General features: G+C 43.4%; 1 protein-coding gene across 3 annotated transcripts in view; it reads left to right on the top strand.

Annotated features, from left to right (window-relative positions):
* Nucleotides 1-26,831, top strand: part of stxbp5a (syntaxin binding protein 5a (tomosyn)) — a 174,508-nt gene that overhangs the window by 74,173 nt on the left and 73,504 nt on the right. For all 3 annotated transcript variants that reach the window (XM_046292153.1, XM_046292154.1, XM_046292155.1), the window contains exon 5: nt 8,730-8,864. In XM_046292153.1, coding sequence (XP_046148109.1) covers nt 8,730-8,864 — 135 coding nt within the window. The remainder of the gene's footprint in view (nt 1-8,729; nt 8,865-26,831) is intronic.

Below are 26,831 nucleotides of genomic sequence, written 5' to 3' on the forward strand. Positions count from 1 at the left end.
ACGACGCTGGGCGAATTGTGCCCTATGGGACTCGGAATCATGGCCAGTACTGATAAGGCCTGGAATTGAGCCAGGGTCTGTAGTGGGAGATGCAGTGCCTTAGACCGCTGTGCCACTCGGGAGCCCCAACTACATTTATTATACATTTCTCTCAATCTCAGTATATTGACGGTTCAATTCAAAATAGGGATGTCAAACGTTAGGGATAGGACATGGATGATGATGAATGATCTAGGGACGGTGTGATGCGTCATGCCCATGATTCTCATGTTAAAGCTCTGAAATGGCTGCAGTGTGCATTTTTTAAGGGCATTTTTGGATCAGATTTGGGCTTGAATCCTCTACATTCACCACGAGATACGCACCCATCAGCTTCCTCCACAATGATGCTATTCTTCTTCCTCCCCATCATCCTTTCTCTCCTCTTTCCTTACCCTCCTTCCCTTGTCTCCTGAGTGGCGTAGTGGTCTAAGGCACTGCATCTCAGTGCTAGAGGCATCACTACAGACCCTGGTTCGATCCTGGGCTGTATCACAACCAACTGTGACCGGAAATCCCATAGGATGGCGCACAATTGGCCCAGCATCGTCCAGGTTAGGGGAGGGTTTGGCCGGGGTATGCCGTCATTGTAAAATAAGAATTTGTTCTAAACTGACTTGCCTAGTTAAATAAAGGTTAAATAAAAAATGAATTAAAATAAAAATCCCTGAAAGAGTGTGGTTCTGATCAGAAGTGCTTGGTTCAGGTATATTAGTCCTGATTGGATGACCGGTTTGACCTGACTTTGGTCCTGTTTTATTCATGTACCATTAGGAGGACTTAAGAATGGCTTTTTATAAAGACAGTGCTGATTCCAGATCAAAATAACTAGTGGGGTTAGATGACCATTGGGTCAACGGTCAAATCAAATCAAATTGTATGTTATATCCGTCAAATAAAACGGGTGTAGACTTAACCATGAAATGCTTGCTCATGACCCATTCCAAACTATACAGAGCTATATACAGGGAGTACCAGTACCAGATCAGTGTGCAGGGGTATGAGGTATTTGAGGTAGATATGTACATGAAGGCAGGATAAAGTGACTAGGCATCCGGATAGATAACAATAAGGTATTTGAGGTAGATATGTACATGAAGGCAAGGTAAAGTGACTAGGCATCAGGATAGATAATAATTAGAGTAACATAAAGAACAGAGTAGCAGCAGCATATGATGAGTGCAAAAGTGTGTATGTGTGTTTGTGTTGTGTTGGTATCAAATCAAATGTTATTGGTCACATACACAGGTTTAGCATTTGTTATTGCGGGTGTAGCGAAATGCTTCTTCTTCTAGTTCCGACAGTGCAGTAATATCTAACAATTTCACAGCAAATACATATTACACACAAATCTAAGTAAAGGAATAGAATTAAGAATATATGTGTCATGTTTTGTCATTGATTATCATGTCTTGTCCCTGTGCTTCCCCTTCTATTCGTTTCCCTCTGCTGGTCTTATTAGGTTCTTTCCCTCTTTCTATCCCTCTCTCTCCCCCTCCCTCTCTCACTCTCTCGCTCTCTCTTCTCTCTATCGTTCCGTTCCTGCTCCCAGCTGTTCCTATTCCCCTAATCAATCATTTAGTCTTCCCACACCTGTTCCCGATCCTTTTCCCTGATTAGAGTCCCTATTTCTCTCCTTGTTTTCCGTTCCTGCCCTGTCGGATCCTTGTCAATTGTTCACCGTGCTGTGTCTATGTATTGCCCTGTCGTGTCGTGTTTCCCTCAGATGCTGCGTGGTGAGCAGGTGTCTGAGTCTGCTAGGTTCAAGTGCCTTCCCGAGGCAACCTGCAGTTCTTGATCAAGTCTCCAGTCTGTTCTCGTCATTACGAGTAGTATTATGCCTTTTGTTTGTAAAGTAACTTTACTGGATTAAAAACTCTGTTTTCGCCAAGTCGCTTTTGGGTCCTCATTCACCTGCATAACAGAAGGATCCGACCAAGGAATGGACCCAGCGACTACAGATGCTCGTAACACTGCCGTCGAGATCCAAGGAGCCATGCTCGGCAGACACGAGCAGGAATTGTCTGCTGCTCGCCATGCCGTGGAGAACCTGGCCGCTCAGGTTTCCGACCTCTCTGGACAGTTCCAGAGTCTTCGTCTCGTGCCACCTGTTACTTCCTGGCCTGCCGAGCCTCCGGAACCTAGGGTTAATAACCCACCTTGCTACTCCGGGCAGCCCACGGAGTGCCGCTCCTTTCTCACCCAGTGTGATATTGTGTTCTCTCTCCAACCCAACACATACTCTAGCGAGAGAGCTCGGGTTGCTTACGTCATTTCACTCCTTACTGGCCGGGCTCGAGAGTGGGGCACAGCTATCTGGGAGGCAAGGGCTGATTGTTCTAACAATTACCAGAACTTTAAAGAGGAGATGATTCGGGTTTTGACCGTTCAGTTTTTGGTAGGGAGGCTTCTAGGGCCCTGGCTTCCCTATGCCAAGGTGATCGATCCATAACGGATTACTCTATAGAGTTTCGCACTCTTGCTGCCTCTAGTGACTGGAACGAGCCGGCGCTGCTCGCTCGTTTTCTGGAGGGACTCCACGCAGTGGTCAAAGATGAGATTCTCTCTCGGGAGGTTCCTTCCAGTGTGGATTCTTTGATTGCTCTCGCCATCCGCATAGAACGACGGGTAGATCTTCGTCACCAAGCTCGTGGAAGAGAGCTCGCGTCAACGGTGTTTCCCTGCTCCGCATCGCAACCATCTCCCTCCTCTGGCTCAGAGACTGAGCCCATGCAGCTGGGAGGTATTCGCATCTCGACCAAGGAGAGGGAACGGAGGATCACCAACCGCCTGTGCCTCTATTGCGGATTTGATGGACATTTTGTCAATTCATGTCCAGTAAAGGCCAGAGCTCATCAGTAAGCGGAGGGCTACTGGTGAGCGCTACTACTCAGGTCTCTTCATCTAGATCCTGTACTACTATGTCGGTCCATCTACGCTGGACCGGTTCGGGTGCTACATGCAGTGCCTTGATTGACTCTGGGGCTGAGGGTTGTTTCATGGACGAAGCATGGGCTCGGAAACATGACATTCCTTTCAGACAGTTAGACAAGCCTACGCCCATGTTTGCCTTAGATGGTAGTCATCTTCCCAGTATCAGATTTGAGACACTACCTTTAACTCTCACAGTATCTGGTAACCACAGTGAGACTATTTCTTTTTGATTTTTCGTTCACCTTTTACACCTGTTGTTTTGGGTCATCCCTGGCTAGTATGTCATAATCCTTCTATTAATTGGTCTAGTAATTCTATCCTATCCTGGAACGTTTCTTGTCATGTGAAGTGTTTAATGTCTGCCATCCCTCCCATTTCTTCTGTCCCCACTTCTCAGGAGGAACCTGGCGATTTGACAGGAGTGCCGGAGGAATATCATGATCTGCGCACGGTCTTCAGTCGGTCCCGAGCCAACTCCCTTCCTCCTCACCGGTCGTATGATTGTAGTATTGATCTCCTTCCGGGGACCACTCCTCCTCGGGGTAGACTATACTCTCTGTCGGCTCCCGAACGTAAGGCTCTCGAGGATTATTTATCTGTGTCTCTTGACGCCGGTACCATAGTGCCTTCTTCCTCTCCGGCCGGGGCGGGGTTCTTTTTGTTAAGAAGAAGGACGGTACTCTGCGCCCCTGCGTGGATTATCGAGGGCTGAATGACATAACGGTTAAGAATCGTTATCCGCTTCCCCTTATGTCATCAGCCTTCGAGATTCTGCAGGGAGCCAGGTGCTTTACTAAGTTGGACCTTCGTAACGCTTACCATCTCGTGCGCATCAGAGAGGGGGACGAGTGGAAAACGGCGTTTAACACTCCGTTAGGGCATTTTGAGTACCGGGTTCTGCCGTTTGGTCTCGCCAATGCGCCAGCTGTTTTTCAGGCATTAGTTAATGATGTTCTGAGAGACATGCTGAACATCTTTGTTTTTGTCTATCTTGACGATATCCTGATTTTTTCACCGTCACTCGAGATTCATGTTCAGCACGTTCGACGTGTTCTACAGCGCCTTTTAGAGAATTGTCTCTACGTAAAGGCTGAGAAGTGCTCTTTTCATGTCTCCTCCGTTACTTTTCTCGGTTCCGTTATTTCCGCTGAAGGCATTCAGATGGATTCCGCTAAGGTCCAAGCTGTCAGTGATTGGCCCGTTCCAAGGTCACGTGTCGAGTTGCAGCGCTTTTTAGGTTTCGCTAATTTCTATCGGCGTTTCATTCGTAATTTCGGTCAAGTTGCTGCCCCTCTCACAGCTCTTACTTCTGTCAAGACGTGTTTTAAGTGGTCCGGTTCCGCCCAGGGAGCTTTTGATCTTCTAAAAGAACGTTTTACGTCCGCTCCGATCCTCGTTACTCCTGACGTCACTAGACAATTCATTGTCGAGGTTGACGCTTCAGAGGTAGGCGTGGGAGCCATTCTATCCCAGCGCTTCCAGTCTGACAATAAGGTTCATCCTTGCGCTTATTTTTCTCATCGCCTGTCGCCATCTGAGCGCAACTATGATGTGGGTAACCGTGAACTGCTCGCCATCCGCTTAGCCCTAGGCGAATGGCGACAGTGGTTGGAGGGGGCGACCGTTCCTTTTGTCGTTTGGACAGACCATAAGAACCTAGAGTACATCCGTTCTGCCAAACGACTTAATGCCCGTCAAGCTCGTTGGGCGTTGTTTTTCGCTCGTTTCGAGTTTGTGATTTCTTACCGTCCGGGTAGCAAAAACACCAAGCCTGATGCCTTATCCCGTCTGTTTAGTTCTTCTGTGGCTTCTACTGATCCCGAGGGGATTCTTCCTTATGGGCGTGTTGTCGGGTTGACAGTCTGGGGAATTGAAAGACAGGTTAAGCAAGCACTCACGCACACTGCGTCGCCGCGCGCTTGTCCTAGTAACCTCCTTTTCGTTCCTGTTTCCACTCGTCTGGCTGTTCTTCAGTGGGCTCACTCTGCCAAGTTAGCTGGTCATCCCGGTGTTCGAGGCACTCTTGCGTCTATTCGCCAGCGCTTTTGGTGGCCGACTCAGGAGCGTGACACGCGCTGTTTCGTGGCTGCTTGTTCGGACTGCGCGCAGACTAAGTCGGGTAACTCTCCTCCTGCCGGTCGTCTCAGACCGCTCCCCATTCCTTCTCGACCATGGTCTCACATCGCCCTAGACTTCATTACCGGTCTGCCTTTGTCTGCGGGGAAGACTGTGATTCTTACGGTTGTCGATAGGTTCTCTAAGGCGGCACATTTCATTCCCCTCGCTAAACTTCCTTCCGCTAAGGAGACGGCACAAATCATTATCGAGAATGTGTTCAGAATTCATGGCCTCCCGTTAGACGCCGTTTCAGACAGAGGCCCGCAATTCACGTCACAGTTTTGGAGGGAGTTCTGTCGTTTGATTGGTGCGTCCGTCAGTCTCTCTTCCGGGTTTCATCCCCAGTCTAACGGTCAAGCAGAGAGGGCCAATCAGACGATTGGTCGCATACTACGCAGCCTTTCTTTCAGAAACCCTGCGTCTTGGGCAGAACAGCTCCCTGGGCAGAATACGCTCACAACTCGCGTCCTTCGTCTGCTACCGGGTTATCTCCGTTTCAGAGTAGTCTGGGTTACCAGCCTCCTCTGTTCTCATCCCAGCTTGCCGAGTCCAGCGTTCCCTCCGCTCAAGCGTTTGTCCAACGTTGTGAGCGCACCTGGAGGAGGGTGAGGTCTGCACTTTGCCATTACAGGGCACAGACTGTGAGAGCCGCCAATAAACGCAGGATTAAGAGTCCAAGGTATTGTTGCGGCCAGAGAGTGTGGCTTTCCACTCGCAACCTTCCTCTTACGACAGCTTCTCGTAAGTTGACTCCGCGGTTCATTGGTCCGTTCCGTGTCTCCCAGGTCGTCAATCCTGTCGCTGTGTGACTGCTTCTTCCGCGACATCTTCGTCGCGTCCATCCTGTCTTCCATGTCTCCTGTGTCAAGCCCTTTCTTCGCACCCCGTTCGTCTTCCCTCCCCCCTCCCGTCCTTGTCGAGAGCGCACCTATTTACAAGGTACGTAAGATCATGGACATGCGTTCTCGGGGACGGGGTCACCAATACTTAGTGGATTGGGAGGGTTACGGTCCTGAGGAGAGGAGTTGGGTTCCGTCTCGGGACGTGCTGGACCGTTCACTTATTGATGATTTCCTCCGTTGCCGCCAGGATTCCTCCTCGAGTGCGCCAGGAGGCGCTCGGTGAGTGGGGGTACTGTCATGTTTTGTCATTGATTATCATGTCTTGTCCCTGTGCTTCCCCTTCTATTCGTTTCCCTCTGCTGGTCTTATTAGGTTCTTTCCCTCTTTCTATCCCTCTCTCTCCCCCTCCCTCTCTCACTCTCTCGCTCTCTCTTCTTTCTATCGTTCCATTCCTGCTCCCAGCTGTTCCTATTCCCCTAATCAATCATTTAGTCTTCCCACACCTGTTCCCGATCCTTTTCCCTGATTAGAGTCCCTATTTCTCTCCTTGTTTTCCGTTCCTGCCCTGTCGGATCCTTGTCAATTGTTCACCGTGCTGTGTCTATGTATTGCCCTGTCGTGTCGTGTTTCCCTCAGATGCTGCGTGGTGAGCAGGTGTCTGAGTCTGCTAGGTTCAAGTGCCTTCCCGAGGCAACCTGCAGTTCTTGATCAAGTCTCCAGTCTGTTCTCGTCATTACGAGTAGTATTATGCCTTTTGTTTGTAAAGTAACTTTACTGGATTAAAAACTCTGTTTTCGCCAAGTCGCTTTTGGGTCCTCATTCACCTGCATAACAATATGGATGAGCAATGTCAGAGCGGCATAGACTAAGATATAGTATAAGAGTACAGTATATACATATGAGATGAGTAATGCAAGATATGTAAACATTATTAAACTGACGAGTGTTCCATTTATTAAAGTGGCTAATGATTTCAAGTCTGTGTATTGTAGGCAGCAGCCTCACTGTGCTAGTGATGGTTATTTAACAGTCTGATGGCCTTGAGAAAGAAGCTGTTTTTCAGTTTCTCAGTCCCAGCTTTGATGCACCTGTACTGACCTTCGGGATGATAGCGGGATTAACAGGTGATGCTCTTTTTGGCCTTCCTATGACATCGGGTGCTGTAGGTGTCCTGGAGGGCGGGTAGTTTGCCCCCGGTGATGCTTTGTGCAGACCGCACCACCCTCTGGAGAGCCCTGTGATTGTGGGAGGTGCCGTTGTCATACCAGGTGGTGATACAGCCCGACAGGATGCTCTCAATCGTGCATCTGTAAAAGTTTTTGAGGTTTTAGGTGACAAGCCAAATTTATTCAGCCTCCTGAGGTTGAAGAGGCGATGTTGCGCCTTCTTCACCACACTGTCTGTGTGGGTGGACTATTTCAGTTTGTCAGTGATATGTATGCCTGGGACTCAAAACTTTCCACCTTCTCCACTGCTGTCCCATCGATGTGGATAGGGGGTGCTCCCTCCGCTGTTTCCTGAAGTCCTGAAGTCATCTCCTTTGTTTTGTTGACCTTGAGTCAGAGGTTGTTTTCCTGACACCACACTCCGAGAGCCTTCCCCTCCTCCCTGTAGACCGTCTCGTCTTTGTTGGTAATCAAGCCTACTACTGTTGTGTCATCTACAAACTTCATGATTGAGTTGGAGGCGTGCATGACCACACAGTCATGGGTGAACAGTGAGTACAGGAGGGGCTGAGCACACACCTTTGTGAGGCCCCAGTGTTGAGGATCAGTGAAGTGTAGATGTTGCTTTCTATCTTCACTACCTGAGAGGACGCTCCGTTAGGACGTCCAGAACCCAATTGCACAGGGTGGGGTTCAGACCCAGGGCCTCAAGCTTAATGATGATCTTGGAGGGTAATGTGGTGTTGAATGCTGAGCTATAGTCAATAAACAGCATCCTTACATAGGTTTTCCTCTGGTCCAGATGGGATAAGGCAGTGTGCAGTATGATGGCGATTGCATTGTCGGTGGACCTATTGGGGTGGTAAGCAAATCGAAGTGGGTTTAGGGTGACAGGTAAGGTGGAGGTATGTGTCTATGTGTTATGTGTGCATGTGCATATGCAGTGAATGTGCATGGGTTTTGTGTGAGATTGTCAGTGCAGTGTGTGTAAATATGTATATGGTAGTGTGTAGTCTTGTGATTGTGCATAGAGTCCGTGCAAGATAGGTTCAGTGCAGATAGTTTAGGTAAACATTAATGAACTATTTAGCAGTCATGAGTATTTAGGAGACCTATTAGGAGTCCTATGGCTTGGGGGTAGAGGCTGACTCAGGTAGAGACGGATGTAGGTTTCAAAAGCTTTTGACCGTTCATTAAACTTCACATGGAGAGATGGATGAATGGATTAATTGATGGTTGAAGGACGAGTGGAATTATTGGACAAATTGATGAAAGAATGAAGATGACACAGATGGGTAAATGGAGAGCATGGAAGGAAGGGTAACGTGTTCTGGTTCAGTCCTCTTCTCTCGCATCAGTCCGGTAATTAGGTGCCGAATAGAGTTTTAAACACCTCCACCGTCACCTTGGTCTCAGCTCAGCATTATTAGCTCACTGTAGAAAACAAGGAAGATTCTTAAACTGCAGTTTCTGTGTTTTAAATGCAATAGGATATCATCAGCAAAACACTTCTGTCTTTCTCTTTTTCTCTCTCTTTGTCTAATGCTACCACTTTTACTACCTCTCTGTGTCTCTTTCTCTGTGTCTCTTAACTCCTACATAAACTTTCTCATTTCTCTCCATCCTCCAGGATCACATTCGTCCACCTGCCCTTCCAAAGTAAATGGCTGTACATCGGCACAGAGAAAGGAAACATCCACATCGTCAACGTGGAGTCCTTCACACTCTCAGGCTACGTCATCATGTGGAACAAAGCCATCGAACTGTGAGTGCCAACACCAGCCTCTTCGCCTCGTCACACTGTCACAACGGCTTGTGGTGGAATGGACATAGCTATCAAATAACCTCTTAGTCACCTCTAGGCTTCATCCACACCTGGTGGCTTCAGTAACCGCAGGTGTGAAGGAGGAAGGATGTGAATCACTATCTGACTCTTATTTAGTAGGCCTCTTCAGCATGGGGTTAAAGTATTTGTAAGATACTGTGCTATTTCACTGGGTATTTGTCAAATCAAATCAAATGTATTTATAAAGCCCTTCTTACATCAGCTGATGTCACAAAGTGCTGTACAGAAACCCAGCCTAAATCCCCAAACAGCAAGCAATGCAGGTGTAGAAGCACGGTGGCTAGGAAAAACTCCAGAGAAAGGCCAGAACCCAGGAAGAAACCTAGAGAGGAACCAGGCTATGAGGGGTGGCCAGTCCTCTTCTGGCTGTGCCGGGTGGAGATTATAACAGAACATGGCAAAGATGTTCAAATGTTCATAGATGACCAGCAGGGTCAAATATTTGTGTTGCTGTTGACATCCTCCATTTTGATTCTGTTCTAGTGCTCTTGCATAATTCAATCTTGAGTTTTGTAGCATTTTCCCAATCCTATCTCCTCCTGTCTCATAGTGAGGGGTTGAACAGATGTCTGTTAAGATCAGTGTTGGGCATGTACAGATGTCCTGTCTCGACAGTGCTGAGAGGAAAGGGAGGAGTAGAGGGGGAAAGGAGATGAGAGGGAGAGAAAAAGACAGAAGGGGAAGAGAGGAGGAGAGGTGAGAGGAGGGGTGGGGGGGTTAGGAGAGAAGGAGAGGTGAGGGGATAGATGAGAGGAAGGAAAGAGAGGGTAGAGAAAGGGAAGGTTTTTTGGGGTAGACAAGTAGAGGAAAAAGAGAGGTGGAGGAGAGGAATGGGTGACAGTATGGGTCTCTGAGGAGTAGTGCCTGACAGTCCTGGAGCTGCCATGGTATTTCCTGACTAAAGGGACACGTCAACACACTCTTATATATGCTCTACTGAACACAGTGTGTTCTCTCCCCTCTTTATCCTATCCCCTGCTTCTCTCACTTTCACTCTGTTTCCAAATCTAAACTCAACATCTCAAACACCTTAACCCATAAACACTTAACCCATACACGCACAAACATCTGTTTGTGTGGCCGTATGTGTGTCTCTGTGTGACTCTGTGTGCAGGGCCTTCAGAAAGTGTTCACACCCCTTGACTTTTTCCACATTTTGTTGTGTTACAAAGTGGGATAAAAATGTATTTCTTTGTACCTTTTTGTCAACAATCTACACAAAATACTTTGTAATGTCAAAGTGGAAGGAAAATAATATATAACAAATTAAACATGAATTTCATTATTTGAGAATCACGATTCCAGCTGTGAGTCTTTCTGGGTAAGTCTGTAAGAGCTTTGCACAACTGGATTGTACAATATTTGAGCATTATTATTTTTAAAATTCTTCAAGCTCTGTCAAGTTGGTTGTTGATCATTGCTAGACAGGCATTTTCAAGTCCTGCCGTAGATTTCTAAGCCAATTTACGTTTTAAACTATAAGGGCCACCTAGGAACATTCAATGTTGTCTTGGTAAGCAACTCCAGTGTATATTTAGCCTTGTGTTTTAGGTTATTGTCCTGCTGAAAGGTGAATTTGTCTCCTAGTGTCTGTTGGAAAGTAGACTGATATGGCACCACCTGGTATGGAAACTGCACGGCATCTGACCGCAAGGCACTACAGAGGGTAGTGCGTACGACCCAGTATATCATTGGGGCCAAGCTTTCTGACATCCAGGACCTATATACTAGGCGGTGTCAGAGGAAGGCCCAAAACATTGTCAAAGACTCCAGTCACCCAAGTCGTAGACCGTTCTCTCTGCTACCGCATGGCAAGCGGAACCGAAGCGCCAAGTCTACGACCAAAAGGCTCCTTAACAGCTTCTATCCCCTTAGCCATAAGACTGTAACAGTTAATCAAATGGCCACCCGGATTATTTACATTGACCCACCCCCTACACTGCTGCTACACGCTGTTTATTATCTATACATAGTCACTTTACAAATGACCTCGACTAACCTGTAACCTGTAACCCCGCATATTGACATCGGTTATATTGACATCGGACATATAGCCTTGTTATTGTTATGTATTTTTTTTGTGTTCATTTTTTATTTTATATAAAGTTTTTATTTGTAATTTTACTTCAGGTTATTTAGTTAATATTTTCTTTTATCTATTTCTTGAATTGTTGAACTGCATTGTTGGTTAAGGGGTTGTAAGTAAGCATTTGACGGTGAGGTCTCTACACCTGTTGTATTTGGCGCATGTGACAAATACAATTTGTTTTCCTCAAAGATTGTTTCTGTGCTTAGCTCTATTCCATTTATTTCCTTGCCAATGACAAGCATACCCATAACATGATGCAGCCACCACCATGATTGAAAATACTGTCTTGACTGTCCACAAAAATCAAAATATGTCAGATCAGGTTTGCAATTATTAATTTCAATCAGACACCCTCTCACCTTAGAGGAGGGAAGGAAATAACTAGGGGAGGGGGGTTTAACAACTCACGTCCTGTTGTAAATCAATACTGAAACAATATTTCTAACATAGAACGTGGGGAATGGTCAAATTTAATTTAGTTGGTTATTTTGTGAAGTCATTAACAACGTCATAAAGGAAAACTGTAAGTTTCCATACAATGTGTTACATATTACATACATGTAATATGAACAATGATTCAAGTGTTTTTGTTAAGAGAGAGATGTGATTTGAGAAGCTATAAGAGATTAAATACATATATAACTTTGCACAGTGAGTCGTCACCGCCCTGAGTGAGGTCAGAGAGCATGTTAACCTGTTGGAACCGCCCTTTTTGAGCAAATTTTATAAATGATGGGTTAAGAAAAAAAACACATCAGACCAGAAAGATGTGAAGCTGCATCTGCACGTTTAAAGTGGTTTGAACTTTGAATCTCGACACGAGGTGGAGACAATACTCTCCCCTAGCCTATCTTCAAAGAAGCCTCTTCAAGAGTGAATGGAAGGAAAGTAAACTGTGTAGTTCTGTTCCGGACAACACGACAAGTCACCGGATATCGGACAACTGCAGAGAAGGACAGCAGTAGAAGACTTGTCGGAACCATTTTGGACAATCAGAGTCTTACAAGCGTGCCGCGAAAAGGCCCAACTTCCTTTCCAAGGCTACCCTATTCACAGAGAGAGATCCCCGTCGAACCCAGGCATTTCACGTAAATACATTCTTGATATTCTTATTCAAAGCGGGCAGCGGTTTGTGTGCAAAGTATATGGTTACTGTAGGTGAGAGTAGTTTTTGAATGTACCAATTTTTAGTGTCTCTGTCCCTCTCTCCCTCCCTCTCCATCTCTTCTTTAACAAGCAGCCATGTTGTTGTCATTCCGCTAGGGACCTGTTTTCAGCGTTTTAAGACTTCAGTCAATAACCGGTGCAAAGTGTGTATGTTTATCCTGTGTTCCCATTTAATTAGATCGTAAATAAATAATTAAACCAATTTGTGTAGTACTGAATCATAAGTATGGCTTGGGTTTTTGTAGATGGAGGTTACGACTGTTCAGAATGATGATATGATACGAGGTTATGTTTAATAGGTTGACTGTTTATAGAGGTGATATGACCTTTTAAAGTTTAATTCAGGAGATGTTAAGTCTTTCAAGAACCGCTCTTATGGTGCCCCGGATCCTAATCTGTTGATTGTTGCATGATTCATTAAACCGGTTAACAATTAAACATAGTTAATTACATAAATAAATGTCTTCAGATTCATGTCAAAGTCAAGTCACGACACAGTTTGAAAAGTCATACTCAGTGGTGCGTTGTGTTGGATTTGCTCCAAACATAAGACTTTGTATTCAGGATATAATGTAAAGTTAATTTAATTTCCATTCATTTCAATTGAATGCCTTATTGCAATCAGGATGCGTGTTTGGAATATTTTTTATTCTGTACAGACTTCCTTCTTTTCACTCTGTCATTTTGGTTAGTGTTGTGGCGTAACTACATTGTTGTTGACCTATCCTCAGTTTTCTCCTTTCACAGTTGTTAAACTCTGTAACTGTTTTGAAGTCACCATTTGCTTCATGGTGAAATCCCTAAGCGGTTTCCTTCCCTTTCGGCAACAAGTTGGGAAGGACGCCTGTTTTGTAGTGACTAGATGTATTGATACGCAATCAAAAGTGTGATTAATAACTTCACCATGCTCAAAGGGTTATTCAATGTCTGCTTTTTATTATTTTTACCCATCTACCAATAGGATTACCTCCCTAGTCTTTGTGATTGAATCTGTGTTTGAAATTCACTTCTTGACTGAGGGACTTTACAGATAACTATGTGTGGGGTACAGGGATGAGGTAGTCATTCTAAAATAATGTTAAACACTTATTGTACACAGAGTGAGTCCATGCAACTTATTATGTGACTCGTTAATCAGAATTGGACTACTTATTTAGGTGTGGCATAACAAAGTGTTTGAATACTTATTGACTTCTAAAAACATAATTACACTTTGACATGGGTTATTGGGGTATTGTTGTGTAGTAGTGGCGTGCGGGTCTAGGGGATGTTACGGTGACCACATTACCGTAACACCGGCAGTAAAGAGTCATGACCACAGTCAAATTCCACTTGACCGTTTTGTCACGGTAACTGGACTTCTCCAAGCTCTGATGCTGCTGATGGTCAGCACACTATTGTCCCTGTAATCACTCTGACATCAATGTATTCAGCCCAAGGGCACAACGGCCACTGTCCGCTAAAGGCATGACATTTTTTATGGCATTACATCCAAGCATTACTGCCAGGCATTACAGCCAAGCATTACAGCCAAGCATTACAGCCAAGCATGACGGCCACACGAGGCGGATGCCGCCAGGAAACTTGGGCATTATCAAGTGCTTGTCAAATTGTGAATGAGAAACCGATGAAGTGTGTGCCGCCTGTGCACGAAACAAAGCAGAGCTCATGCCTTTCATGTGACTTTATTCCAATCTTCATTGGAGTTGCGTCATGCAGTCTTAGAATGTAATACAAATCAAAACATATAGCCCAACGTTTGTATCACATAAATAACCCTAAATTAAGCATACAGGATGACCTGTTTCTTTGTTAACAGCTCAACACAGAATAGCTGCGTGCGGGCACACCCTCAGAAATGCTTTGAAATCATTATTTCTATTTTATTCAACTATGTTCAATTATATTCTTCATACTATAAAATAATATCAAATAATGCCACGGAATTCTAAGCAAATCTTGACTGCTAAATGAACTAATGTAGCCCACAGCCATTTGGCATATCATGGCAAATCGAGATCAGGACCTAACATAATGAACTCAGAGTAAGCTATTCTGTTCTTCTGAAATAGATGACATTTTCTTCATATCATGTTTCTTTAGACCTATCTAGCATAAATAATGGATTTATTGTGATGGTGTAGACTATCTTAAATGGATTTATTAGACTTTTTAAAATGAACAGTAGATGTTCCAAAGGACTGGATCAGTAGCTTGTAGGTGTGGAAGCCAGGAGATGCTAAATGTGTTTGTGTTCATGAACGGTCAATTACCTTGAGGCCAGAAGTTATTTGCTTGACAATCACTAGCTGACAAAATGTAATCACCTCCGCAGCCCTGTGCGAGTCAGCTATTTGTTCACCCGCCCGCAATTACTAATAACCATCAGCAACTGCCCGACTACATGTGATAAAGTGATTTAGATATGGGCCTGACTTAGATATGTTTCTGAAATAATGTTGTTATAATAATGTTTTTGAAATATCCAATAAATGTTGTTCCACTTCATGATTGTGTCCCACTTGTTGTTGATTCTTCACAAAAAATACAGTTTTATATCTTTATGTTTGAAGCCTGAAATGTGGCAAAAGGTCACAAAGTTCAAGGGGGCCGAATACTTTCGCAAGGCACTGTAGGTGCACAGGTTGAGAGATTTTTGATTAGGTGGCAGACAGTGACGCATTCAATACCGCCTTGCACACTCTTGCCTGCATCTAGCTGATCTAGGGTGTAATCATTCAAATCAAAATCAAATCAAATTTTATTTCGCATACACATGGTTAGCAGATGTTAAATGCGAGTGTAGCGAAATGCTTGTGCTTCTAGTTCCGACAATGCAGTGATAACCAACAAGTAATCTAACTAACAATTCCAAAACTACTGTCTTATACACAGTGTAAGGGGATAAGGAACATGTACATAAGGATATATGAATGAGTGATGGTACAGAGCAGCATACAGTAGATGGTATCGAGTACAGTATATACATATGAGATGAGTGTGTAGGCAAAGTAAACAAAGTGGCATAGTTAAAGTGGCTAGTGATACATGTGTTACATAAGGATGCAGTCGATGATGTAGAGTACAGTATTTACATATGCATATGAGATGAATAATGTAGTTCACCAGTTCCGAATGTGAGTCTTTATTGGACAAATTCAGGTATATTAATCTCTGTTTCGTTCTGTTCGCATCCGTTGAAGAAACGTTTTTCAACAGAATCAGTGGAATGAATGCACCCCTGATCACATGCAAACACAGTTGACTTACATAGCAGCCACAAAAAACAGCATGGTCACTTTGCTCGTTGTATATATAATTCCTTCTCGCAACTATCTACGCGCTCTCCTCCTCTCACCTTTTCTCTTCGCTTGAAGACTTCAGTGCACAACATAGCAGCTGTCTGTGACCAAAAAAAACTTTACATGCCGAACCTTCATATCATGACCGTTAACGTCATGGTCAACATAGCTACTAGACCTAATGCGTTAGTAAACACGCTACAATCATGCAATACAGTGTAGAGTCAGAAAGCAGTTTAGCAGTTACCCCGGCGGGCCCGGGGGCAGTATATTTATAAAACCAAAAGCTTACCTTGACTTAGAAGAGTTCCAGTGTTGGATAGCCATCTATCTAACATAGCATCCCTCTCTGTTTGAGCTGGTTGGTTGAGTAGGCTAAACTAGCTAGCTGCATTTGCTAGCTAAGTGCAAGTGAAAGTAAAACAGAAAAATGTAAACCGCATATAGTTAGCTCTCTCTCTCTTGCTTCTCAATATTTTGGAATAAATTAATTTGTTTAAAACTGTTCAACTATTATATTTCTCTCTCTTTGAGTCAACTACTCACTACATTTCATGCACTGCAGTGCTAGCTAGCTGTATCTTATGCTTTCAGTACTAGAGTCATTCTCTGATCATTTGATTGGGTGGACAACAGTCAGTTCATGTCAGTTCATGCTGTAAGAGCTCTAATAAGTTGGAGCACGTCCTCCTGAAGTTGTCATAATTACTGTGTAAGTCTATGGAAGAGGGTGAGAACCATGAGCCTCCTAGGTTTTTTTTTTGAGGTCAATATACCCAGAGGAGGACAGTAGCTAGCTGGCCTCTGGCTACACCATGGTGCTACCCTACAGAGTGCATCTGAGGCTACTGTAGACCTTAAATGCAAAACAATGTATTTTTATCAATTATTTGGTGACATGTTAATGTATTTAGTATAGTTTTATCTAAAAAGGATAACTTTTTTTAATGTTTCACTATTTGTATTTGTATGAAATTCACTGAGGATGATGGTCCTCTGTTCCAGAGTCCAAATTTTGCTTACATTTAGTATACATTTAATGCAAAAAATGCTTAATTTGGCAGGAGTTAATATTAAGGCTATGTGTGAGATGTTATAGACCCATCGTCAGTGTCCACATTCCAGTTTCCATTTAACCCATCTGAACAGTAGCCTACAGTTCCCTTGATGTTCCAAATCTAAATCAAATTAAATGTATTTGTCACATACAGCGGGGAGAACAGGTATTTGATAGACTGCCGATTTGGCAGGTTTTCCTACTTACAAAGCATGTAGAGGTCTGTAATTTTTATCATAGATACACTTCAACTGTGAGAGACGGAATCTAAAACATAATCCAGAAAATCACATTGTATGATTTTTAAGTAATTAATTGGCATTTAATTGCATGACATAAGTAATTGATCACCTACCAACCAGTAAGAATTATGTCTCTCACAAACCTTTTTCACAGAATTTTTCTTTAAGAAGCCCTCCTGTTCGCCACTCATTACCTGTATTAACTGCACCTGTTTGAACTCGTTACCTGTATAAAAGACGCCTGTCCACACACTCAATCAAACAGACTCCAACCTCTCCACAATGGCCAAGACCAGAGAGCTGTTTAAGGACATCAGGGATACAATTGTAGACCTGCACAATAGGCAAGCAGCTTGGTGAGAAGGCAACATTAGACAATTTAGAAAATGGAAAAAGTTCAAGATGACGGTCAAACAGCCTCGGTCTGGGGCTCCATGCAAGATCTCACCTCATGAGGCATCAATTATCATGAGGAAGGTGAGGGATCAGCCCAGAACAACACGGCAGGACCTGGTCAATGACCTGAAGAGAGCTGGGACCACAGTCTCAAAGAAAACCATTGGTAACACACTACGCCGTCATGGATTAAAATCCTGCAGCTCACGCAAGGTCCCCCTGCTCAAGCCAGCGCATGTCCAGGCTGGTCTGAAGTTTGCCAATGACCTTCTGGGTGATCCAGAGGAGGAACGGGAGAAGGTCATGTGGTCTGATGAGACAAAAATAGAGCTTTTTTGGTCTAAACTCCACTCGCCGTGTTTAGAGGAAGAAGAAGGATGAGTACAACTCCAAGAACACCATCCCAACTGTGAAGCATGGAGGTGGAAACATCATTCTTTGGGGATGTTTTTCTGCAAAGGGGACAGCACGACTGCACCGTAATGAGGGAGGATGGATGGGGCCATGTATCATGAGATCTTGGCCAACAACCTCCTTCCCTCAGTAAGAGCATTGAAGATGGGTCGTGGCTGGGTCTTCCAGCATGACAACGACCCGAAACACACAGCCAGGGCAACTAAGGAGTGGCTCCGTAAGAAGCATCTCAAGGTCCTGGAGTGGCCTAGCCAGTCTCCAGACTTGAACCCAATAATAAATCTTTGGAGGGAGCTGAAAGTCCGTCTTGCCCAGCGACAGCCCCGAAACCTGAAGGATCTGGAGAAGGTCTGTATGGAGGAGTGGGCCAAAATCCTGCAGTGTGTGCAAACCTGGTCAAGAACTACAGGAAACGTATGATCTCTGTAATTGCAAAAAGAGGTTTCTGTACCAAATATTAAGTTCTGCTTTTCTGATGTATCAAATACTTATGTCATGCAATAAAATGCAAATTAATTACTTAAAAATCATACAATGTGATTTTCTGTTTTTTTGTTTTAGATTCTGTCTCTCACAGTTGAAGTGTACCTATGATAAAAATTACAGACCTCTACATGCTTTGTAAGTAGAAAAACCGGCCAAATCGGCAGTGTATCAAATAGTTGTTCTTCCTTGTTCTTCTTATGTAACAGTTCTGCTTTTGTCCCTCTCCTTGCCCCTACTTGAGCTCAAACCAGGGACCCTCTCCACACATCGACAACAGTCACCCTTGAAGCACCATTACCCATCGCTCCACAAAAGCCCTTGCCCTTGCAGAGCAAAGGAAACAACCACTTCAAGGTCTCAGAGCCAGTGACGTCACCGATTGAAACACTATTAGCGCGCAAAGCGCTATCTAGCTAGCCATTTTACACCGGTTACACTCACCCTCCTTTTTGACCTCCTCTTTTTCCGCAGCAACCAGTGATCCGGATCAACAGCATCAATGTCACAGTGTTCCTTCCGTCCCTCTCCTCGCACTGAACGAGGGAACCTCTGCACACATCAACAACTGCCTCCCTCGAAGCATTGTTACCTATCACTCCACAAAAGCCGCGGCCCTTGCAGTGCAAGGGAAACAACTACTTCAAGGTCTCAGAGTGAGTGACGTCACAGATTGAAACGCTATTAGTGTGCACCCAGCCAACTATCTAGCCATAACACCGGTTACACATACACATGTTTAGCAGATGTTATTGAGGGTGTAGCGAAATGCTTGTGTTTCTAGCTCCAACAGTACAGTAACATCTAACAATTAACAACAATACACGCAATACTCACAACTTAGAAGTAAAAGAATGGAATGTATAAATATTAGAATGAGCAATGTCAGACTGGCATAGACTAAAATAATGTGGAATATAATACAGTATACACATATGAGATGAGTAAAGCAAAAAAATGTAGACATTAGTATAGTGGCTAGTGTTCCATTATTAAAGTGACCAGTGATTTCATGTCTATAGGGCAGCAGCATCTAAGGTGCAGGGTTACGTAACCGGGTGGAAGCTGCCTTGTGATGGCTATTTAACAGTCTGATGGCCTTGAGATAGAAGCTGTTTTTCAGTCTCTCGGTGCACCTATACTGACCTCACCTTCTGAATGATAGCGTACCAGGCAGTGATACAGCCCGACAGGAGGCACTCAATTGTGCATCTGTAAAAGTTTGTGAGGGTTTTAGGTGCCAAGCCAAATTTCTTCAGCCTCCTTGAAGAAGCACTGTTGCGCCTTTTTCACACACTAGCTGTGTGGGTGGACCATTTCAGATCGTCAGTGATGTGTATGCCGAGGAACTTGAAGCTTTCCTTCTGCTCCACTGCGATCCCATCGTTGTGGATAGGGGCGTGCACCCTCTGCTGTTTCCTGAAGTCCACGATCAGCTCCTTTGTTATGTCAACATTGAGTGAGAGATTATTTTAATTGGGTCTAGAGTGTCAGGTAAGGTAGAGGGGATATGATCCTTAAATAGCCTCTTCAAAGAACTTCATGATGACAGAAGTGAGTGCTACGGGGCGATAGTCAAATCTCGGTGGCACTGTGTTATCCTCAAAGTGGGAAAAGAAGGTGTTTAGCTTGTCCGGAAACAAGACGCCTGTGTCCGCGACGAGGCTGGTTTTACACCCCCACGTTTCTTCTTCCCAGGGAGTTCTTTATTCCTGTCTGTGTGATATACTGACAACTGTATGGACTGGCTGTATGGACTGGCTGTATGGATAAAGACACTATATCCTGAGAGAGCCATGTTTCCGTGAAACAGAGTATGTTACAATCCCTGATGTCTCTCTGGAAGGAGATTCTCGCCCTGAGCTCATCTACTTTATTATCCAGAGACTGAACATTAGCGAGTAATATACTCGGAAGCGGTGGATGGTGTGCGCACCTCCTGAGTTGGACTAGAAGTCCACTCCGAATACCTATTCTCTGCTGGCAGTGTTTTAGATCAGCCTCTGGAATCAGTCAAGTTGCCATGGGGGGTACGAACAATTCGGGAAATTAGCATTCCCGCTCGTAATGCTGGTGAGTTACCGCCTCTCTGATATACAAACGTTATTTCCGGCTGTATGTAATAACACAAAACATGTCCTGGGCTAATAATTTAATAAATAACACACAAAATAACAAAATACTGCAAAGTTGTTTAGGAGTTAGAAGCAGAGCTGCTCTATCTGTCGGCGCTATCTTGGGACATGTGACACAGGCCTGTTTTAAGTCCGTGTTTTGTGACTGTCGAATTTGTATAGGTCCTCACAATCATCACACATAACACTGCTATCATCCTCATTTACCACTTCACCAAATGTTTTCCAAATATTACATTACTGGCCCTCCCTTCTCTTTATTATCAACTCTCCATTTCGCATATTTTGTCTAATTGAATTAAACTCCGACCTTGCCCTTTTGCCTCCTGTGGATTTGATGTAAACTTTGTCTGCCTGTTCCCAAAAGCATTTGTCGATTGACGTGTAGGTCATCTCTTTATTCAACCTGCCTGCCACCCACCCAATATTTAATGACCCTAAACCCGTCCACCCCGCGGATATAACCGTGGGTGTAATTGAATCAATTTCAACACAACTAAATGTGGAAAAAGTCAAGGGGTGTGAATACTTTCTGAAGGCACTGTATATGTGTGTGCATGTGGCCCATATTCAGTTCTGATGACAACAGAACATCTGCACATAAAGGCTTTTATGATAAGGGGATATCTGAGTGTTTCAGAGTGTTTCAGGTGGCACTTTCTCTCTCCCTCTCTCTCCCCCTCTCGTCTTATTCTGGGCTGCTGGAATGAAGGTTAGATACCTTGACTTCCTTTGTCTTCTCCTATTATTCTCTTTTGATGCTGTCATCAGAGAGGGACAGTGGAGTGGGCGGTTGAAGGGAACAATGAAGATGGCGCTCTTCATATTACACCACCTCAGTATTGCACTGCATAGAGAGAAATACACAAGATCAGAGCACTGAACATTACAGAGTGGAACTGAACACTGTCAAGCAGATTACTAGGATATACTGCAGCACTCAATACTACAGCAGAACACTGCAGTTCAGTTCTGTTCTAGTTTAGTACACCAAGAACTTCTAGGTAACAGTAAGTTGTGTTCAAGATTAGACTAGGCATAGTGAAGAACAGTACAACCAATTTACCAGACCAAAGAGTATGTGACATACAGTAGTAGGGATAGTGGGGACATTACAAAGCCAGTCATCACCATCCCTGTAGTAATCACATTAAACCAGTCATCATAGCCCAGCTCAGTTTCCCAGATCAGAATCAGGTGTGGGTGAGGATAGTACCCACACCTCCCTCTCTCACTATCTCTGTGTGGAGAGTATAGCAACAATGGCTAGCTAGGTTCTGTTCTGTGCTTCAGTGTATGGTAAACATCCTCAGGCCAGGCTCCTGCTATTTAAAGACTGCATTTAGTAACCACACCTTTGGATCTGGGCCTAGCCTGGAACTACACTGTGTGTGACTTACTCCCCGCCTCTTGTACTGTCACCCACAAGGTGGGGGGGGCAGGTCATGTGTGAATGAGAACATGCAATGGAAAAGGTGTGTGTTATGAGTCATAGTCAGGGATGTTGTCCGTGTGTACAAGGGAAAACTATAACAGGAGTAAAGGACAGCCTAAGGCCCACTATGACACACAGTTCATGTTAACACCAGAGGGTGTTCTCTCTCCCGCTTTTCCCTTCCCCCACTTTATTCCTGTCTTTTGCTAACTCTCCGTGTGTGTGTGCCTCACAGGAAGTTGGTGGCACCTTAATTGGGTAGGGTGGGCTCGTAGGAATGGCTGGAGTGGAATGAGTGTAACGGTATCAAATACATGTTTCCCATGTGTTTGAAGACATTCCATTGACTCCGTTCCAGCGATTATAATGAGCCGTCCTCCCCTCAGCAGCCTCCACTGGTGTGTGTGTGTGTATATGAAAATGCATAATTCAGTCAATACTTACCAATTTCCCTGCATCCTGAGTGTAAGTGTGAGAGAGCCCCATGCAGTCAGGGTTTGGTGATCTAACTTCTCTAGGATAGGGGGCAGCATTCGGAATTTTGGATGAAAAGCATGCCCAAATTAAATGGCCTGCTACTCAGGCCCAGAAGATATGATGTGCATATAACTGGTAGATTTGGATGGAAAACACTCTAAAGTTTCCAAAACTGTTGAAATAGTGTTTCTGAGTATAACATTTTTGGCAGGCGAAAACCTGAGAAGTAGTTTTCTTTTCAATGCCATTACAGTTTCCATTGACTTAGGACTCAATTTGCAGTTCCTATGCCTTCCACTAGATGTCAACAGTCTTTAGAAATGGTTTCAGACTTGTATTCTTATAAATGAGGAGTAAGACCAGTCTGAATGAGTGGACCCTGACGTGTCACAGAGCTTTTTCATGCGCGATCCCAAGAGAGTGCATTTCTTGTTGACCTTTTATATTGACAACGTTATTGTCCGGTTGAAATATTATAGATCATTTAGGCTAAAAACAACCTGAGGATTGAATATAAACATTGTTTGACATGTTTCTATGAACTTTACGGATACAATTAGGATTTTTTTGTCTGCCTGTTTTGACTGCGTTTGAGTCTGTGGATTATTGAAGAAAACGTGCGAACAAAACGGAGGTTTTTGGATTTAAAGAGACTTTATCGAACAAAAGGAACATTTATTGTATTCTGAGTGCAACCATATGAAGATTATCAAAGGTAAGGGATTAATTTTATCTCTATTTCTGAGTTTTGTAACGCTTCTGCTTGGCTGGTTACTGTTTGTAATAATTTGTCAACTGGTCTATGTTCTCAAATAATCGTACGGTATGCTTTCGGCCGTAAATGTAACGGCGTTCTTCGTTTGTAGAAAGAGCTTCGGACCAAAATGCAGCGTGGTGGTTACTCAAGACTTTCATGAAAAAAGCGATACATTAAAAAACTTATATAAATACAAAACAACAAACGGAACGTGAAACCTAATTACAGCCTATCTGGTGAAACTACACAGAGACAGGAACAATCACCCATGAAATACAAAGTGAAACCCAGGCTACCTACATACGGTTCCCCATCAGAGACAACAAGAATCACCTGACTCTGATTGAGAACCGCCTCAGGCAGCCAAGCCTATACTAGACACACCCCTAATCAACCACAATCCTAATGCCTACAAAAACCCCAATACAATAAACCCATGTCACACCCTGGCCTGAACAAATAATTAAAGAAAACACAAAATACTAAGACCAAGGCGTGACAGTAAAGCATTTTTAAAATCTGATACCGTGGTTTGATTCACAAGAAGTTCATCTTTAAACCTATGTAAAATATGTTTTGTTTTCTGAATTTTTATAATGAGTATTTCTGTATTAATCAGCCAATCCTCTAACGGACCTAGACGATAGCAAAGCTTACCCACTAGTCCTCACACCCAACTCCACTCTTTCTTTCTATCCATTCCCCATCTCTGTCAAAATCTCTCTCTGACTCCTCTTTTTTGTTAGCTCATTGTGATAACTACACCTACAATATACCACTTCCCCAAATACACCTACTGTTAATAGGTAGTCAAAACATATTGTGTTGCCATCATTGATGGTGGCATGTTGCTAGGGGTGTTAATACCATGTTACCATAGGTCAGGGTGACTGTTTTCGCTGTTTCAGTGTTTGATGCTTGTGTGTGTGTGTGTTTATGTCTACAATGTAGAAAATAGTAAAAATAAAGAAAAACCCTTGAATAAGTGGGTTTGTCCAAACTTTTGACTGATAGTCAGACTGCCTGCGCATTATACTCACATCTATCTCACAAGACATCCACAAGATTGTGTCCAAGTAAGTACCTCAGTGGCCTACATGACTGTATTTAGTAAATACTAACATTATTGTGAGTGCTTATACAGGGCTATTTAGGTCTCAAGTTGACAGTATTTTCTGTTTGTTCTTACAGGAGCAGGCTATCCCGAGACTCCCGATACAGACATTCAGAAACAGACTTGATCTTTTTTTCTTTAAAGTATTGTTTTATGTAGGATGCTACATTTTTGTCTAGTTGCAATTGGAAGTAGGCATCATTTAAAAAAAACACATTTATATTAGGTCATATAAATCAATATATAAATATTTATATAGCCCTTCGTACATCAGCTGATATCTCAAAGTGCTGTACAGAAACCCAGCCTAAAACCCCAAACAGCAAGCAATGCAGGTGTTGAAGCACGTTGGCTAGGAAAAATTCCCTAGGAAGAAACCTAGAGAGGAACCAGGCTATGAGGGGTGGCCAGTCCTCTTCTGGCTGTGCCGGGTGGAGATTATAACAGAATATTAGGTCATATTTTTTTTGTGAAAGATGCTGTTATGCCTCAACCTACCTCAGTCAGTTAAGTTATTTTATATGGCCTAGGCTCGGAAGAAATAGACTCCAATTAAGCCCTCTTGTTGTTTGTAAAGTCAAATTAAAATGAAGACTATTGTTGAAGTGAATTACTCGACTGGTGTAGTTTTGCCCCATCTGTTGCTGTGTGCCACTTGCATAAAGAGTTCGCTATATTTTCAGAACCAGGTGCTGGTCAACTCCTATTGATTGTGCTGCGGTTGCAGCTTTACGTTTCAGCACCACAAAATGGTCCGCTGCCTGCTTTATTAGATAAATTAAAATGTAACTTTTGCATTATTTAGGTAGGGTAACTTCCTTCTTGGGACATTGCATTTTGGGCTTTTTGCATCTCAGTCCTATATATTTTTATTCATGTATATTGTTTTTTAATAAAAACATATTTAGAATAATTTGGGGGGCTTTTGGGGGCCAGATAATATTACTGGTGGGCCAGATTTGTCAGTTGGAGAACCCTAATCTATACAGTAGGCCATAATTGATTTCGGCCCAATAGGCCTGGCATATTCCCATGTTCAAGGAGCGTTCCCTTTTGATTGGGTTACTCTGCAAGTGAGGAGAGGATATTCTCCACTGGTGGCCTGTTCTCCAGGGACCATCGCATGAGCCTGAAGCCATAGACTGACCAAACTACTGTTTCTAAAAGTGAATTCAAAGGCAGTAATAAGTCATTTTCCGTTTAATTTGTATTTCATTCTCTAAGTAAGTTTTTAAGACTAAGACTAAGTAAGACTAAGTAAATTTTTTAAGACTATAATGATGAATAGACTATACAATGAAATGTTGTTTAAATACTGAGCGCTTTATGTCCCTACCAGCCTATTGTAACGCACTCACAAATGCTTCACAATGTATTTGTAGGCTATAGCCTTGAAATAATATAGCCTAAATAATACATTTACATTCAGTCTTAGTCTCCTTCTCTGGCTCCTGACCTATGTAGAGTGTTTATATGCTGTTTATTATGACATGTAGCCTATTTCAAACGATGTGCACTTCTTACATTCACCGTTTCATGTTTATTCAATAATATTCATTATAATCATTTGGTTTGGTTTCAATACTTCAAAAACAAATGGTCGGTCCAGGTGGTCACAAAAGTAAATGGGTGTTGGTTCAATTGTGATTTTAATGAATAGGGCAAATTTGGAGCGTCAGTATGTTTTCCCGTGAGCACACAGCAGTTTTAGGAGCGGTTGGAAAGGACATGAAGCAGGAGCAGTGGGCAAGCACCACTTCATGAGCAATGAGCAGGATTTCCAACCACTCAAATCAGCTCACATGCTCTGGTGTGTGTTTTGTGTATGTGTATGGTTATGCATGCATGCTGATACTATCCACTTGTGATACACACCACAGGTGGTTGGTGGTCTTTGACAGTGTTTGTGTGTATGATATCTGCTATGGGACATTGGGTTTGATGGCCTAAATATGGTCTGTGTATATTGCATATGTGTGTGTGAATGTCATGCATGCAATATGATATGGGCTAAAGTGAATGCCATCCATATAGAAGTCAGATTCCACTGCAGGCTCTATCCATTATGAGAGAAGTACTGGGTGTGGAATTCAGGCCTCTACATCTTGTCATTCATTTTCACACTCTTGCACAGATACAGATGTAGAGCCTTGTAGGGGCTCCTCTCAATACTTTGTTGTCGACCAAGTAAAGGGGAAAAAGGACTCTGAATTGTTGGGAAAAGGAACTGTAAGTAAGCATTTAACTGTTAGCGTACACCTATTGCTCATGACGCATGTGACAAATACATTTGGTTTGATTTGCCCTGGATGGCTGAGATAGTAAAGGAATCAACACAACTCGCCTCTAAATCAATTCTGTACACTTGACTAGATCTAGTGAGGAAAGCATCAAAGTTTTTTGCTATCACAGTGACAACCTGAAGTGAGTGTGTGTGTGTACTAGCAGGACTGAGGAACCTACCCAGTAACCCCTCCCTCTTTAGACCTTACAGAAGAGGTGAGGCTTGCCCCTACTCCAGGGCAAGTATTGTACATCAACTCAATGTTACTTGTAAAACCTCTGTTTATATTTATTTTCAATTATCAAGTTTGACAGAATAAAGAAAATGATTAGTTGTAAGCAGGGGTTTATACCTACATTATTTTCTGATCGTTTTGTTCTGAACAGAACCATTTTTTGTTGTTGTTCCATTCCACAGTAAAGTTCTGAACCAGTTCAAACCCCCAAGAGTACCAGTTTATATTGTTCCTTTCTGTTCCTTTTTTAACCTGTGAAATCAACTGTTTTTTCCATTTCGCTCATTAAAATACTTCAC

The sequence above is a fragment of the Oncorhynchus gorbuscha genome, linkage group LG12 (genome assembly GCF_021184085.1).
Source record: "Oncorhynchus gorbuscha isolate QuinsamMale2020 ecotype Even-year linkage group LG12, OgorEven_v1.0, whole genome shotgun sequence".
Classification (NCBI taxonomy): Eukaryota; Metazoa; Chordata; class Actinopteri; order Salmoniformes; family Salmonidae; genus Oncorhynchus; species Oncorhynchus gorbuscha.